Source organism: Cucurbita moschata, unplaced genomic scaffold (genome assembly GCF_002738365.1).
Source record: "Cucurbita moschata cultivar Rifu unplaced genomic scaffold, Cmos_1.0 Cmo_Scf00018, whole genome shotgun sequence".
NCBI lineage: Eukaryota > Viridiplantae > Streptophyta > Magnoliopsida > Cucurbitales > Cucurbitaceae > Cucurbita > Cucurbita moschata.
In genome coordinates, this window is record NW_019268534.1 from 993,504 (window position 1) to 1,010,741 (window position 17,238).

The 17,238-nt window shown below is 37.0% G+C and overlaps 3 protein-coding genes across 3 annotated transcripts; 2 read left to right on the plus strand and 1 right to left on the minus strand.

Annotated features, from left to right (window-relative positions):
* Nucleotides 1-5,075: 5,075 nt before the first annotated feature.
* On the minus strand, nucleotides 5,076-11,346 carry LOC111456108 (protein SDA1 homolog). The gene is made up of 15 exons (XM_023097867.1): nucleotides 10,765-11,346; nucleotides 10,283-10,459; nucleotides 10,077-10,201; nucleotides 9,857-9,998; nucleotides 9,249-9,395; nucleotides 9,068-9,121; nucleotides 8,424-8,519; nucleotides 8,289-8,348; nucleotides 7,904-7,978; nucleotides 7,777-7,830; nucleotides 7,256-7,357; nucleotides 6,511-7,149; nucleotides 6,265-6,399; nucleotides 6,044-6,151; nucleotides 5,076-5,469 (listed from the first exon to the last, which is right to left on the minus strand). Exons 1-15 carry the CDS (start codon nucleotides 11,125-11,127, stop codon nucleotides 5,317-5,319), a joined length of 2,430 nt encoding a protein of 809 aa, XP_022953635.1. The 5' UTR covers nucleotides 11,128-11,346; the 3' UTR covers nucleotides 5,076-5,316.
* A 173-nt stretch (nucleotides 11,347-11,519) lies between these two features.
* Nucleotides 11,520-12,882, plus strand: LOC111456113 (pentatricopeptide repeat-containing protein At3g61520, mitochondrial-like). The gene is made up of 2 exons (XM_023097878.1): nucleotides 11,520-12,243; nucleotides 12,349-12,882. The coding sequence occupies exons 1-2, from the start codon at nucleotides 11,527-11,529 to the stop codon at nucleotides 12,727-12,729; spliced, it is 1,098 nt and encodes a 365-aa protein (XP_022953646.1). The 5' UTR covers nucleotides 11,520-11,526; the 3' UTR covers nucleotides 12,730-12,882.
* Nucleotides 12,883-13,603: 721 nt separating this feature from the next.
* Nucleotides 13,604-16,477, plus strand: LOC111456114 (3-methyl-2-oxobutanoate hydroxymethyltransferase 2, mitochondrial-like). Its single transcript, XM_023097880.1, has 5 exons — nucleotides 13,604-14,110; nucleotides 14,611-14,817; nucleotides 14,932-15,078; nucleotides 15,832-15,885; nucleotides 15,976-16,477. The coding sequence occupies exons 1-5, from the start codon at nucleotides 13,694-13,696 to the stop codon at nucleotides 16,192-16,194; spliced, it is 1,044 nt and encodes a 347-aa protein (XP_022953648.1). The 5' UTR covers nucleotides 13,604-13,693; the 3' UTR covers nucleotides 16,195-16,477.
* The last annotated feature ends 761 nt before the right edge of the window (nucleotides 16,478-17,238 follow it).

Genomic DNA, 17,238 nt, shown 5'->3' on the forward strand with positions numbered 1-17,238 from the left:
TACCAAATATGATTGACGTATAATAAATTAGGGTTAACAGTTGTTTCGGTCGAGCGCTTTCTTTTCTTTCTCAAATTCTGTCATACCAAACATGACTTACGTATGAAAAGCTAGGGTTAACCATTGTTTCGGTGGAGGGCTCTCTTTTTCTTTCTCAAATTCTATCTTACCAATATGATTGACGTATAAAAAACTAGGGTTAACTGTTGCTTCGATCGAGCGCTCTCTTTCTTTGTCAAATCCCGTCTAACCAAACATGACCAACTTTCTAACCAACCTGTTCACAGTTGTGAAATTGGACCATGTACGAAGAATGAATCTATACCTATTACGAAAGTTGCTTATCGATGTCCGTGGAGTGGTTGATTCCGATTCGACAAGGTTCAAACGGTTGATTATGATAAATTTGAATACGAACCCCGTTTAGTTATTTTGAAATGAAACCCGTCATTAAAATGCAAAGATTATATGAAATTAAACTCAAATAATATCCAAACCATGACCTTCTATATATGCAAGAAATAGAGGGCTATTACATACAAAAGAAAACCAAGAAGAAGAAGAAGAAGAAGAACGCTGCAGTATCTCTGTCACTATACAATTAAAATAACCCAACAAAAAAGGAAAAAACAAAACAACAAAAACAGCATCAGCAGCGACAATTGAACAAACCCAAAAAACATCAAACCTCACCAAATGTTTCTTTTTGTGTTCTTTTTTTTTATGTCATTCCATTAGTTGGATATAGGGTTTGGACCACTGGGAACTTCATGTGCTTCGGCTCCGAACTCTCCAGCCGTGGCACGAGAGGATCGAGGTCGAGATTTCTTCGGATGGAAGGCGGTGGAGGTGGCGGTAGAGAGACGGCAGTGGGTGTCGGCCGCCATGGAACGAGGCGAAAGAGGAGGAGGAGGAGAGGAAATGAGGGTTAGAAGGAGGAGGAAGGAAAAGAAAAGAAGGAAAAGGAGAAAGTGAGATGATGAAGATTGGCTTGGTTTAGCAGTTGCCATACAATTTAAGACAAGAAACCACCCCCCAACACCCCACAAGGGTTCAATATCCATTAACCAGCAACAATTCCTATGAAGGAACACAGAGAAACCGAGGAGAGAGAAGAGGGTGAAGAAGCTTCAACAAAAGAAGAACACCAACAACAACAACGAAGAAGCTTTAATGGGGTTGAGTGAAAAGACAATAATGCCCTTCACAATACCATGTTTTTTTCATCACCAAAACATATAAATATTTAGGGCAAGGCTTAGAACATGTTTGTTTTTAGTAAATGTTTGTCTACGTCATCCGCTATTGGAGTTGAACGAGTTGAAACGAGTGAAACAATACCTATAGCTCCTGCTATCACAAAACTAGCTAGAATCACTGAAACAGTGAACATGAGAGTATTCGTAAGATGCATACAATACTAATATGTTTAAGTAGAAGAGCAGTGCGTATAGCTAATGAGATGTGTCGGGTATAAATCCGCTTTGAGGGAGTTATCCCCATAAAGCCCTTGCATGATAGAAGAAAAAGAATAGAGGGAATGGAAGAGGGGTATTATGGTCAGAAAAAAGTGGGGGTATTGTTGTAATTTAATAACAAAAGAGAAAAAAATCAGATATAGAATCTGAAAAGGAAAAGGTAAATGGGAGAAAGATCATAAAAGAAAAAAGGAGGAAATTTTGTGGTGGCTTTTTGTTGTTTGGACGGTTCCTCAACAAATCTTTCTAAGTCATCAAAATTTGCATTCTTCTTTTAATTTTTTTTATTTGTTTTTTTTCTCGATAGGTTAAATTACTATTTTGACCTTCGAACTTTGGCATTAGTGCATAGTTCGTAATTGAAGTTTACAATTTTTCAGTGACGCTCACGAGCTTTTGATGATTTGATTCTAATTTTTCGTGACATGTTGATTAGACTCACGAGTGATAACTTGACGAGACGAGGTCAAATGGAATAGACTAATTTGATAAATGTAAGAGAGCAGTAATTTATTTTTTTACGAGGTGGGTTGATAGCGGAATTAAGTATTAAATTAACAATGAACCCGAAAATTTAAGGTGATGGGTTATGGTAAAATTTAATTATATCAATACTTTCACACTCTTCAATGATTGGTAGACTTGAAATTTGTTGAAAGCCAACGAGTTAAAATCTATAAATTTGGTCGGACAAAGGAAAAGTAGAGAAAGAGAAAGCAAAAAAGAAAGAAAAAGCAAGGCAAGGTATTCTCTTCATCGACCATCAAAAGTGAAAGACCTAAAATAATGTGATAAAAAAAATCGAGAAACCCTAATGGGTCTGTCTCCCTCTTCCGACCGAGGTTATTATGTTTTAACCCTCAAAACGGGCGATGAAAAAAATACCGCTCTCTCTCTCTCTCTCTCTCGTATAATTATTTATTCTCGGTCATGTTCCTCTCTATCATAAAGTGTCTCGTCCCGAAAACTCTCTCTCTCGATGTGACGTGTGAGAAATTAGGGTAATGGGTAAAAAGGAAAGGACAAAGAAGAAATGTATGTCTCCCATGATGGAAGAAGAATGGGTCCCCATTAGCCTCGGTAATATGGCTCAAGATTGTGATATATAATCTAACCTACTCCTCCCTTCCCATTTCCCATGCATGCAAATTAATTCCGTTTATATCGCTTTAAAATCACTAAATCTCTCGTATTTCTATGATAATATGATATTATTCACTTTAAACCTAAGTTTTTGTATATCGGTAGATAAATTATCCGACCTTACTTATACACTCATATATATATATATATATGTAACGACCCAGATCCACCGCTAGCAGATATGGTCTTCTTTGGGCTTTCCCTTTCGAGCTTCCCCTCAAGGCTTTAAAACGCGTCTACTATGGGAAGGTTTTCACGCCCTTATAAATGGTGGTTTGTTCTCCTCCCCAACCAATGTGGGATATCACAATCCACCCCTCTTCGGGGCCCAGCGTCCTCACTGACACTCTTTCTTTCCTCCAATCGATGTGGGACCACCCCCAAATCCACCCCTCTTTGAGGCCAGTGTCCTTACTGGCACACCGCCTCGTGTCTACCCCCCTTCGGGGAATAGCGAGAAGGCTGGCATATCGTCTAGAGCCTGGCTCTGATACCATTTGTAACGACCTAGATCCACCACTACTAGATATTGTCCTCTTTGGACTTTCCATTCCGGACTTCCCTTCAAACGCTATATATATATATATATATATTATATTAAAAAATAAAAAGAAAAGAAAAATCAAATCATTAAAAATTGAGAAGCCAATGAGTTTTTTGGTTGGTAGTATTGTTTGATTTAGTGGGTGTGGGAAAGTCTCTCATTTACTTCTTATCTCTCATATCCAATTCCACATAGGTCACCTTACCAGGAGACAAAATCTGCCCACTTAAATAATTCGCTAATTAATTATAATTATTCGTCAACATATTCAATTATTTAATTTCCGAGTAATGATAACCAAGGATTTATAAGTTTCTTTCCTTTCTGCGTGAGATTTCACGTTCATTGGAGCGAGAAACGAAACGTTCTGTATAAGGGTGTGAAAACCTCCCCTACCAGACACGTTTTAAAAATTTTGAGAAAAAACCCAAAATGGTAAGTTTAAGGAGGACAATATCGGCTAACAGTGGGCTTGAGCGGTTATAAATGGTATTCGATATGTGCTGGCGAGAACGCTGAGCACCGAAGAGGGATGGACATCGGACAATGTGTGAGTGAGGATACTGAGCCTCCAATGAAGAATGGATTATGAGATCCCATATTTATTGGAGAGGGGAACGAAACATTCTTTACAATGGTGTGAAAACCTCTCGAAGCATTCTTTCGTTGATATTATGTCTAAGTCATTTCTTTCGGAGTTGTTCTTAAGAAAAACGTTTTAAACAAAGATCGAAGAAAGGCAGCTCATTGTAAACATAAAGTATGCATACAACTTTACATCTTTCATTAATTTTAAAGATGAAGAGAGTTGGGTGATGTGACATTCATTAGAATATATTCTTCACTTATCAACTAGCTTTTCCCCATACTTCAATGGCTGTGAATCAGAGAGATATATATATATACATATATATATAATTCCTTTCTTATTAAGATACCCCCAAGGTAGAAAGTTTGTCCCTAGGCTATAGAGCACCCTTTTCTTTTTGACCAAAGCCCACATTTATTTAAGTTAGTATGATTTTTGGGATGGTGGTTTTCGTAGCTCGGTTTCGTTGTGAAAAGTAGTTTATGAGCTCGAGAAAAGAGTTAAAAGTATTCACAAATACTTTCAACGACATGCATTTTCATTTCTTTCAAAAGTACTAATAGAGAAAGTGGTTCTATGATGAGTATTTCATTGAAAAGTACAGTACACGTACCAATCATTCTAATAAACTTGAATTTTAATAAAATAGTTTTGAAAAAATTAAAGTTAAATCAATATATGTATATATGTTTTAATGTTTTGTTTACACTTTTTCATGGTCTATATTGGTGGGTTGTTTGGATGAGTAAGAGGGGGTGCAAATGGAGAGACAAAGATGAATGTGTTGAGCCCACAGTGAGTATGCAAGTCCTTGGCTGTTTCCCAAAGCTACGTTTAAATTCACAAACCCTTCTTGACATGTTCCTATCACTTTCTTGTCCTCTTTATTTTCATCCAAATCAACCACAGCTCATACTCTTGCACTTGTGTTTTTTTGTGTGGCATCCCATGCTTCCATCCACAAAAGTTTGAACTATTTTGTGGCCTTGTTCCATAGTGATTTGTTTGTTCGATCTAGATTTAAGTACACAAACTCGTTTCTTGATCAACACGGATTATGTTGACATGTTTTATGCTTGTTGAAGGTTCTCTTTTATTTATAAACGGGGAATAAATAGGGAAATGAGTAACAACGGATCTAAGAGAAGAAGAGATTTGCCCCTGAATGGAATGAAGTGATTAATCAAGAAGTTGCTTAACTAATGAAGGCCGAGAAGTCTACTACCCGGCATAGCTCGCCAATCCCGTTATGGCAAAGATGACTGGATTATAGAGCTAGGGACAGATCGAATCGTACAAAAGAAATCCATAGATTAGAACATTCAAAAGGATATTCTTGTTCGTCCAAAAGATTCTCTACCAAACATATTCCTCTTGATTACATTCTAAATCAGAATTTATATCATCAATTAACCACTAATTGGATCATTCTTATAGGCATTCTTTTCTCAACTAATAAGTTATGAAACAAAATGTATAATTGAATTGATATATGGATCAAAGCAATATAATTTAACAAAATTTGCGATTCCATTCTTAAAATAGAATAAAAGTAAGTAGCTTCACTGCTTCCAGGCTTTCTTCCCTCTAAACTGTTTTCCAGAACGTTGATCTTTCTTCCTCTTGTCAACTCGAGATTTTGCAACTCTAGATCGTTTTGCAGCTAACGGCATGGCCTTCTTGTGTTCTTTCTGTCGATTGCTTAAGCCTCCCGTCTAGTCGTAATAATAATAATAATAACCCGAAAACAATCAGCTAATACCATCGTATGAAGTATCACACATGAATAAGATATGCTAACTTAGCTTCGAAGTAAAATCTTAAGTATCCATTTGACAATCTGTAACCACTTCTTGATAATCATAAGGTTTCTTTTTATGTAAAACCGACTTAGTAGTAAAAAAAATATTTTGAAATCTTTACTTAAAAAATTCATAGTTTTAAAATTAGGAAAGAAATAAAGGACAACTAATCTTGTGTAAGTCCATACCCCCACTAGCACATATTGTCCTCTTTAGGCTTCCCCTCAGGGTTTTAAAACGCATCCGCTAAGGAGAGGTTTCCACACCCTTATAAGGAATGTTTCGTTCCCTCTCCAACTGACGTGGGATTTCACAACTTATTTCTTTAACAGAGCTATCAACAAAATTAGCATAGAACTAGCATAGAACGTAGAGCAATATGGACCCAAACATACATTTTAAAAGTGGTGACTTTGGTGACATCTACCCAAAGAACAAAAATATCTAATGGGCGCAAAAATATTCTAGAACATATCGAAACACAAACCTTCTTTTGTTTGACAGCAGCACGTGCTTGGTACTTTCCTCTATCTTCTCTCCCAGCCTTAACTAATGCTAACTTTTCCTCCTTGCTCATCCTTCTCCGAATATGAACCTAGCACACCATCAAGGCAAATATGTCAAGTTGAGCTTCATAGTTTGAGAATCACGATAAAATTAGAATTTGCAATTAGAGAAGTATAAACATCCAGTAAACTAGAATCTTACCTCAAGTTTGGATGGATCCATTCGCTTTGTACTCAATTCATCGGTACTTGGAACTTTAAATGCAGTTGACTTCGCATCTGGAGCATTTCTCAACAAACCATGTTGAGTCAAAGCACTTTTTGCATCTTTCTTTGCCTAATAATTACCCAAAACAACAATCATTGATCGTGTCGTTTTCTACTTGACAATTAAAAACTACATTTTGAAGATGTTACAAAGCCTGAAGAGTTGCAAAAACCAGGTTACCTTTAATTCCTTGATCCTTCGAAAATCTTCATTGGAAAGAATGCCATCGGTTGGTTCTGATGATTTTCCTTCAACAGTGCTTGCTAATTTCTTCAATGCTCGAAGACTTGAATTGGCAGTAAGAAATTGTTGGTCAAAATCAGAATGTTTTCTTTTCTTCAGCTTAGAATCTCTAGAAGTAGTTCGAGCATCTACGGAACCAGTCTCAACAATCTCATCTGACATAGCATCTGATTCGTCACCACTATCCTCAGCCTCCTCATCTGTCTCCAATTCCAGCTCACTAGAATCGTTGGCATTTTCATCATCATCTGTACCTTCATCGGAATCAACTTTAGATGCTGAACCATCTTCTGTCAACTCATCCTCGTAATCGGTCCCACTGTCACTGTAGATCTGATTATCACCATCGTCACTAGAATCAACCGCTTGTTCCAGGTCATCATCAGATCCAGTTGCAATCGTCTCACAGTCATCGTCGTCGTCACTACCGTCATCACTATTGACACCATCATCATCTTGTAATAACTCAATACCAGGAATATCAGATGCAACAGATACTTCCCCATAAGCTTTAGGTTTTGCCTTTGGATCGGTAGGACGCCCACGATCCTTCTTAACCAGTAAGGATGGACAAATCTACCAACAGAGAAGTTGTCAGCTTCACTCGTGTATAATTATAGAAAAATTTAAATAAATGTAGGAAGCCATAAATACAAGTAATGGAGGCCAAGCCTATGCATACCTCTCTAAATAATCCAATAAGTGATCGTGCAGCTACAGAAATTGCCTTCTCATGTGATTTCTTATACAACGCAAGATCTTGTAACAAATCTTCGGTCATTAACTGGTTTGCAGGAATGCAAGAATACAAAATTACTATTAAGAGTATACCAGCCACAAAAACAGTGTACCATATGAAACATGATAGAATTCTATAGTAAAGAAAATGTGTGTAAGCTAACCTACATCTGCTTCAATATATATTTAAACAGTGTACCAAATTTCTTTTAAAAAAGATCTCACTTCGAATTAAAAACAGCCAAATCTAAATATTGTATTAACACGCAATGTACGCATTTTTTGTATCTTCATTTTAGACTCTTGGGTTTATACCCTCTCTCTTTTGTAATATTGGATAAATCAAATGATATACGTTGTTTCCTCTAAAAAAATAGAAAAAGAAAACTGCAGGAAAGGTAGAACACATAATCCTGATATTAACATCTGAATACTACAGAGCAAATAGCAAGTAATGAAAGTTACCAAAGGCATACGTAAACATATCTCCCTTACTACATTGAGTCCAACCGCAATAGCCTGAAAAAGAACAATAAACATTGGAGTTCAAGTAGATAGGAGCAATATAAAGCATCACTAATCATACAAGTACCTCTGTTCGTGAACGATCATGTACAAATTGATTTACAATCTGTTTGAACAAAGGTTCAACTGCATCAGGAGGAACCTGAATTGAGGAAAAAGAAGCTAAAATTACTAACAGGGAGTCCATGAGAGTTGGCCTTGTAGAAAAACAATACTAGTCCACATATAAACATTCTAATTACAAGTTTATATTGTAGATCTTGTTTGATAACTATATGGTCTTTTATTTTATAAAATTAAGCTTATGAATACTACGCATGCAAAAGATCTAGTTAAGAGAAGTGAAACCCATAGTAAAGAAAAGGGAGAGGAAAAAACATAATTTTCAAAAACCAAAAACAAAATCCTTGTGGAACGGAGCCATAGGAATTTGAACATCTAAAGTTGCATACCACATCATGACAGGCCTGGACAGCTGCTGCAAGTAAACTTGTGATATCACGTTGATGAGGCTTCATGAATAAACCCGACATTAGATACATGTTAAGGAATCACCCAATTCAGGACGTTAAAACAACATTACGTACCTGAACATACTTCTGAAGGTATGGGTAAAAGCTTAACAAAATCAAGCGGTGAAGCCCAACCGTTCTAGCAATAACTTTCAACATCATCATTTTAACCTGACATTTAAAATAAAATGTAACGAAGTTTTGAGTTCTAGTAATAGGAGAACATTTGGCCCATTTATTGTTTTTGTTAGTCGATCGTGTCATGGAAAGACATTATTTGCTGTTCTGTGCTGGTTCATAAACCCTTTTGTTTAATACATTCAGACTTATGGGGACCTTTCTCTCTATCCATTCTATCAATGGTGTTGTTTACTTTCTCCTATTTATTGACGGGGGAAGGGGGTTGTTTCCTCAGTTAAATCTCAATCATTTTTTTCCATACATATAATTACTTCCGCCCGATGTGTGTTATATGTCAGGGAAAGATGTATATAATGATTATTTATGCAATAAGTAACTACATCACATGTGTTTACCATATATTATGTGTTGTGATCATTTGCTTGTCAAGAACTCAATAATCAGTGTTTGTCATGTCTATTTCCCCACAAGTAATCAAGAAATATGGCATTTGTCTATTTCCCTTTACGTGATCAAGAAATATGATAAACCAAAATAAATGGTTATGTATGGTAATTAGTCAAAGTAAGCATATTCACCTCAAATCGTTCATGGCAAGCATGAAGTCGAGAGAACAGCTTTTCTGCAAACCCCTGCAGGTGCAATGATTTTTTTTTTTTTTAAACTCATATCAGTATATCACTCGATCAAACCCTACCAAGAGAACTTAACAGAGAAAAAAGAATAGGAATGTACAGATAAATATAGAAATAAATAGACCTGTGCATCTTTCAAATGGTTAAGTGGAGAATAATATGAATTGTTTCTGTTTGATGACACACGTTGCTGCCTCTTCATACTACGCATGACTCGTTGCAGTTTCGCCTTTTTTTTCTTCTTGCTAGATGATGTACCTTTATTGTGTGCCTATATGCCCAAAACATAGCAATAATAAAGTTTAACATAAATATAATGCATTCAAAATTTTCAAGCTTGACAGATTTGAAATAGCCGGCAATAAGTTAAAAATCATTCTTAGTTAGAGTGCTTTTGTGGCACTTGAGGAAAGAAAGAAACACTAGAGCGTTTGAAGATAAGTTTTTACATTTTGATGTTTCGGTAATCTTGTACAAATTATAACCTCTTTCTGGATAGCTTTACACACACACACAAACACACACACAAATGTAACTACAGCATGTGAATGATTATTAGGGATTGAAAGGTTCTTTTTGTGTAGTGTGTAGTTCTTGGTTGGGGGTGAACTCTACCCCTGCCCCTAGGCCGTTTTTGCCTCTTCTTTTGAATATATTACAATTTCATGTTTCTTATATTAAAAAAAAACTTACTCTAAGTTACATAATTTTCTAGCTTATGCCTGCACCAACCTTATAAACCAATTCCTTACTAAGAACGACATGAGGCGATTGAGAAGCCACATCATCTTCACCGCTTTCCTCGTCACTATCATCCTCACCATCTTCAATCTTCTCATAATCAAGAAGAAATGATAGAGCAGCAATCATAATCCTAAGGAGTTCAAGTGAATTGTAATCATTCTGAGAAGAGTTAGCAATAGAATATCATTGAATCAATAAATTCCAATACCTTGGTGATGAATGAAAGCATGCAGTACAAATAGCATTTGCTGTTCTTTCATCAAACCAAACCTTTCTTCGATGAAGTTCACACAGAGTTATAAGTGATCTCTTGGCCTTAGCTTCATCCTCTTGCTACAATGAAAGCCAAAGTTTACCATCCATCCAATTCAATCTCAATGCTCTCATCAGCAAAAAAATAAAAAGAATTATTACCTGCAGTAGCGCAAACAAAATTTTCTGGAGAGCTCGATTCTTTGCTTCATTTTTATGCTTTTGATTCATTCTTTTAATGCTGTGAATTACATGAGAAAATGCCAATTTTCTCAATGTTCGGTCACCTAAGGTTTGTAACTCCATGAACAACGCAAGATTTTCCTCAATATCAACCATCTGAAGAACAAAGTCAAGAGCAATTTCCAAACAAAATTAACAAATGCACTACATTTAATACTGAGCGGAAGACAAAATTCAACTATTAAAAAAAAAAATTATACAAAGGACGTGAATTTAATTTAACTACTTTAAATGCAGAAGCACTTCCAATAAGAGCTCATACGTAAACTTCGATCTATACATTTGCAACTCTTCGAGGTTTAGCTCTCTAAATTTCAATATTTTAACAGAAAGTTTATTCATCCACATACAAAAAGAAAGAATGTACGAAAACCAATTTGGGTTCAAAATTCCAACACTACCTTCCGATTCATAAGAAGTATAAGAGCCTGCGCTATGTGGCATCTTAAACCTGAAGGCAGCGACTTTGAAGATGAGTTAAGCAAATCCGCTAACTGTTTAGGAAATTCAACAAGATGTTTCGAGTAGAACGGAGTAACATGAGCCAAAAACATCGCCCTATCACTAAGATCCTTAGCCACTGAAGGGTCGCTACCAATGCCACCAACAGAGGTGAAGTGAAGAGATGCTTGTTGTTTAAAGAGCTCCATGGATGATTTAAATTGGTTGTAGAGCAGAACCAACTCACACTCGTATCCTTCTGGATCACACTTCATCTTCGATTGCAGCAACGGCAAGCTTAACCTCTCAGGAGTCGAATTCATAGCTGAAAAACTGGTTCCGCTTTGGTAAGAACCAAAGGATGTATCGATTTTTTTGTTTTGCTGGTTGGTGTCGAAATGAAAAACCCAAACCTAAAGTCGCCGGAATCGCGCGGCTCGGGCCTGAGGTCGCGCGGCTGTCGTGGTTACAGCCGTCGCCGCGAACAAGAGGTGTGCCGGCTGGAAGAAAACTCGCGGGGGACTAGGGTTTTAGAATAATAAGGAAAAAAAAACAAAAAAAACCATAAATTATCCTCCTTTTATAATTTTCCCACGTGGATTTTTTTTAAAAAATAAATAAAAGGAAAGTTTAGATTTTTTTTTAATTAATTAATTTAGTATTTTTATTTAATGTTTGATCTTGAATGAGAGCTCCATTCACTTGATCGACAAAATTGCAGAATGTCTCGCCCAGCAGCTCACAATGCTGTTCATCTGCTTCGGCGCCTTGGAAGGGCTGGCATGGTTGATGAAGCGCTTGCTGCGTTTTCCGGATTTGATTCACACACCAAAAACACAAATGTTCGTAATGTAATCATTGATTTGCTTTTGAAATCTGGGCGACTCGACAGTGCATTGAATGTGCTCGACGAAATGCTTCTTCCAGGTTCGGAGTTTCGACCTAATCATATAACTGCTGATATTGTTTTCACTAAAATTTTGAAGTTAAATGAGTCGGAGGGGAGGGTGAAGGAAGATGAAATCGCTGGGTTGGTCGCCGAATTTGGTGAACACCATGTTGTTCCTAATCCTATTACATTAACGCAATTGATCTCCATGCTTTGTAGGAGTAGAAATACAGATCTTGCTTGGAATGTTTTGGATGATGTGTTTATGCGGAATGGTCTTAAGGATGCTGCGCCATGCAATGCGCTCTTGACAGGATTGGGAAAGAAGAGGGAATTTGAGAAGATGAATCTGCTGATAAGAAAGATGAAAGACATGAACATCCAGCCTAATGTTATTACTTTTGGTATTCTTATCAATCATTTGTGTAAATTCAGAAGGATTGATGATGCACTAGAGGTGTTCGACAAAATGAAAGGGGGAAAAAAGAAGGCGAGGGTCGTCGCACCCGACGCAATCACGTACAATACTTTGATCGATGGGCTGTGTAAAGTGGGGAGGCAAGAAGAAGGATTGCGCTTGATGAGAATGATGAGAGCCGATGGCCGTGCACCCAATACTGTTACCTACAATTGTTCGATTGGTGGGTACTGCAAGGCGGGCGAAATTGAGACAGCCCATGAGCTCTTGAATGAGATGGTCAGGGAACACCTTGCACCTAATGTAATCACCATAAATACTTTAGTCGATGGAATGTGCAAGCATGGTAGAATAAGCACTGCACTTGAGTTCTTCAGGGAAATGCAGCAGAAGGGCTTGAAAGGAAACTCTGTTACTTACACGGTGTTCATTAATGCGTTTTGCAAAGTCGACGATATCGATAAGGCGATGAAATTTTTGGATGAAATGTCCAAAGCCGGACGTTATCCTGATGCCATTGTCTATTATACTTTGATATGTGGCTTAGCCCGAGCTGGAAGGTTGGATGATGCAAGCTTTATTACATCGAAGTTGAAAGAGGTTATGTACCTAAACTAGTTAAGCTATGTTCATTGGCGTAAATGTATGTATCATATGATGTATACTATACTTCCCGAGCCTCTCATACACAATTCTTAGGAATCTGCTGTTGCTGAGTGCATTATACCCAAACGGCCAAACTATTGTCATCAATTTTTTACGATGTATTATTTTAGATCCACTACTAAAATTTCAGGACAATTGTGAGCTTTAGCGTTTAAAGATTAGGTTGAAGCTTACAGGCTCTTACGTCATTTTAAGCTTAACAATATTGAACTTTTCATATATCATATATTTCATTCTCACCCTCACTTGGGTTTTCCCCCTTTTTCGGACCTATTCTCTAGAAGCTGTTATGGGGTTGAACCAAAAGAACAATTTTTTTTTCCCTTATCTGTTTATTTTTCTTTATGAAAATGAAAAACCAACGATATTTATTAGTCACCAACTTGTAGGTCATAAAAAAATATATTCATAAACCGACTTAATATTTTATAATAGCATACGGGAAGAATGACTTACCAAATTCTTAGTTTTAAATCACATCTCTTCCATTTTAGCTCACAAAATTTTACTTAATATTTTTTTTTGTTTTTGTTCTAATTGGATCATTTTTTAATCAACATTAAAAATAAATTCAAATTAAAAAATAATTTAACAAATAGACTTAATTTCTTAACTAGAATGCTACAAACAAAAAATAATTATGAAGCTAGAATATTAAAAAAAATAATTTAAATTAAATTATTTTTTAAATGAAAATGTTAAATTTTTTTAAAAAAGTTTTAAAATATTAATAAAAAATTTAAAAGTTAGTTATATTTTAATTTTTATTTTAAAGTTTAAGGATATGCCTGAATTTGACACGTGTTGTCGGCGGGAGAATCCCACGTTTGCAAACCTGCAATTAATTCGCAGGCAACAGAGCAACCAACCGATTGTGAAAAATCCAATTCTTTCGAAGACAAATTTCTGTCCATCAATGGCGCTCTTCAACCTCGTCACCAAGGCCGCAGTTCGATCCACATCGCAATCGCTGCTCAACACGCTTCGTTGCATGAGCAATGTCCCTGAAAACACGGTCTACGGCGGCCCGACATCGAACACTCCAAACCAGAGAGTCACTCTCACCAATCTGAAACAAAAGTACAAGAAAGGCGAACCGATCACCATGGTCACTGCTTACGATTACCCCTCCGGTGTCCATTTGGATATGGCCGGCATTGATATCGCTTTGGTTGGCGATTCGGCTTCCATGGTAGTACACGGCCACGACACCACGTTGCCTATTACCTTGGATGAAATGCTTGTTCATTGCAGGTCTGTGGCTCGTGGGGCTAGGAGGCCGCTTTTGATCGGCGACTTGCCCTTTGGTACCTATGAATCCAGCTCTGTTCAGGTTATTTTCCTTTTGCCTCTTAGGTGTTCGATGAAATGATAGCCATCTAGATTGATTCAAAATCTAATTTCCATGCTTAGAGATGGGCCGCACGGGAATCTAAGAAATTCTTTTTTCTTTTTTCATGCTAGATTGTAAAAGGTAAAATCAGTTCCAAGCTAAAGTGGGAGGTCTTAAATTCAAATCAAAACATGCTTCCATTTGATTTCTAAGTTAAATTAGGTCACCATCATGTCTCAAAATGCACGAACAGACAGAACTTACTTTTGATAGATGCTTTGATGCTATTGTTTTTATGTCCATGACCTGGTGTAAATGCTCCACTTAACCTTTTTGTAGTTCCTCTTCTTTTGATAGATTCTTTGATGCTATTGTTTTTGTGCCAACTCCTTTTTAGGATGCTAAAACCTTAAACAAATCAATACCCACTTGACGAAAGAATCATAGACAACATCTGAATTCTCAAAGTTATTCAGAACAGTGTTGCTTACTATTGTCAGGCTGTTGATACGGCAGTACGAGTTTTGAAGGAAGGGGGAATGGATGCAATAAAATTGGAAGGGGGTGCACATTCTAGAATAACAGCAGCAAGAGCTATAGTGGAAGCAGGAATTGCGGTAATGGGGCACGTTGGGCTTACTCCTCAAGCCATTAGTGTTCTTGGAGGATTTAGACCTCAAGGGAAGAACATCGCCAGTGCTGTTAAGGTCCCCCCCACTCCCCTACTTCCCTCTTCTTATTAGTATTGTTTGCAGTTGTTTCTGGGATACAATTTCGTGTTCGGTTTGGCTGCAAAATGCTGAATGGTGTATCTTTTGCAGGTGGTGGAAACTGCAATCTCTCTACAAGAAGCTGGGTGTTTCGCCGTCGTCCTAGAATGTGTTCCTCCAGAAGTTGCAGCTGCTGCTACAGCTGCTCTCCGCATTCCCACCATAGGCATTGGAGCAGGGCCTTTCTGTAGTGGACAAGTTAGTTGATTGCACAGACATCCTTTTACATGCCATATGCACATACACACGTACATACATATAAGGCTGCCAACCGTATTTCCTTTCCTTGAGTTATTTGTTAGCTTCTCTTTGTTTGACCTTTGCATATAATTATTCTTTCAAACTATTTCATTTTTCCCCAAGTTCAGGACTCGGAGTTTCTTTCTCGAGTTCTCAATTAGAGAAGCATCGAAGGTCATCCTTGTTTAGCTTTCCTATATGGTCCTGTTCTATGGTTATTCGATTCTTGCACCGTGATATTCGAAGAGACTGTAAGTGTTTAAATTGTTGTGAAAATCCCTAGTGGTTCATTGTGCTAGACTGAACTGCAACTGTTTAACTTTAAATTGTTTCGAGAATCCCTAAGGAGCGTATGCATCTGAACATAGAGGACATATTCAAGATTAGAGAAATATATCTACTTGGTAACAAGTCATGGAGGCAAATAGCGATTTGTTAATCTTTGGGTTCGGATGCCGCTCCCTCGAATTGAAAGGAGCTTAAGAAGAAGAAAATAGACCTTGCATTTCACTCAACAAAGAGACGGGGTTTATGATTTATTCAATATTTCAGATAACTTGTTAGTTTTTCTCTTCAGAAATGTTGGTTTCATCATCCATACTTGTTTGATAAGCTTGTCCATTGTGCTGCTCGTTTTGTCTTCGATTACTTGACAACAATCATAGAGTCGAGTATCCTCTGCAGCTGGACTAACTAATTTCTTAAACACAGGTGCTAGTTTACCATGATCTACTCGGCATGCTTCAACACCCGCATCATGCTAAGGTTACCATCAGCCTGCACCTTTGCTTCGACTAAAGTTTCTATATGTTTGTTTAAGGTGTTTTGACTCCTGGATTGGATGTGCCATTGCAGGTGACCCCGAAATTCTGTAAGCAATTTGCACAAATTGGAGATGTCATCAACAAAGCTTTATCAGATTACAAGGAAGAGGTATCTAATGGTTCATTTCCCGGACCGCTCCATAGCCCATATAAGATCAGCGACGACGATTACAACGGTTTCTTGAAAGAGTTACGAAGTATGGGATTGGATGGGGCAGCATCTGCAGCTGCTGCTAAAGCCAACCGATGATTAAACTCAGCTGCATTCACTGCCTCGCCCTCTTGGTCGTCTAGCCTTTCGAGTTTTAGATCATTTATGGAATTTATCAGTTGGGACAATTCGTTCTTAGAATCATTAGCTGAAGAACACTTGAACCACTAGAACACTATTATCCCCTTTAGTTATAGCTGATTTGAAGATGTGTTTGGATTCTGAACAAAGCCACTGCCACTGCTACAGCCACCGGATTCTGAACAATAAAAAGGATCTAATTGTATTTTTTATTTATTTTTTTAAATTAATTTGTTTTTTATCACTCGGTGTTGCGAATGAAAAATATTTATAATGATAATGTACACATTTTTTTAATATTGTTAAAATAAATATTTATGGTTAAGTCATAAATATATGATCCTTAGTTTTAATTTTGGGGTTTAGTATGTTAAGATATCAAATTAAATTGAATTTCAAAATTAAATTTAAATTATAAGACCGTTAAATTATAGGTGTTATAGAGACAATCTTGGATGAATTTTTAAATACTTGAAAACATTTTTACATTTTTTTTTGCATGAATTGATCATTCACAAGTTAATTTGTCATCTTAGTGTAGATGACATAGTTGAGAAGGATGAGGATGGGAAAACTTCCCCAACCCGCACCGTAGACATCTCTAGCTAATATGACACCCACAACTTAATATTTTCTTATGCCCTAAGTTATAATTAGTTGCTAGTTAAAATGTATGGCTGGCTGACTACCAAAACGAATGCTATAGCATGACATGAGACTAACTATAGTGTTTAGGGTATCATAGCCCATTATGTCAAGGTTAGGTGCCTATAGTTATGACGGTATCAAACTCGGACTTGAATGGGACTCCAACCAGTCTTAAATGCAATTGAGAGTCATTTATGGCTAGCTCACATATATAATCTATGGTTGGTACAAGCACGAGATAGTACCCTTATATCATATGTTATGTTGAGACTTTAGAGGGTTGCTAACCACCTCTAGACGTGATTAAGAATCATTTACGGCTAGACCACATATGTATTTTAGTTGGTAGGCATT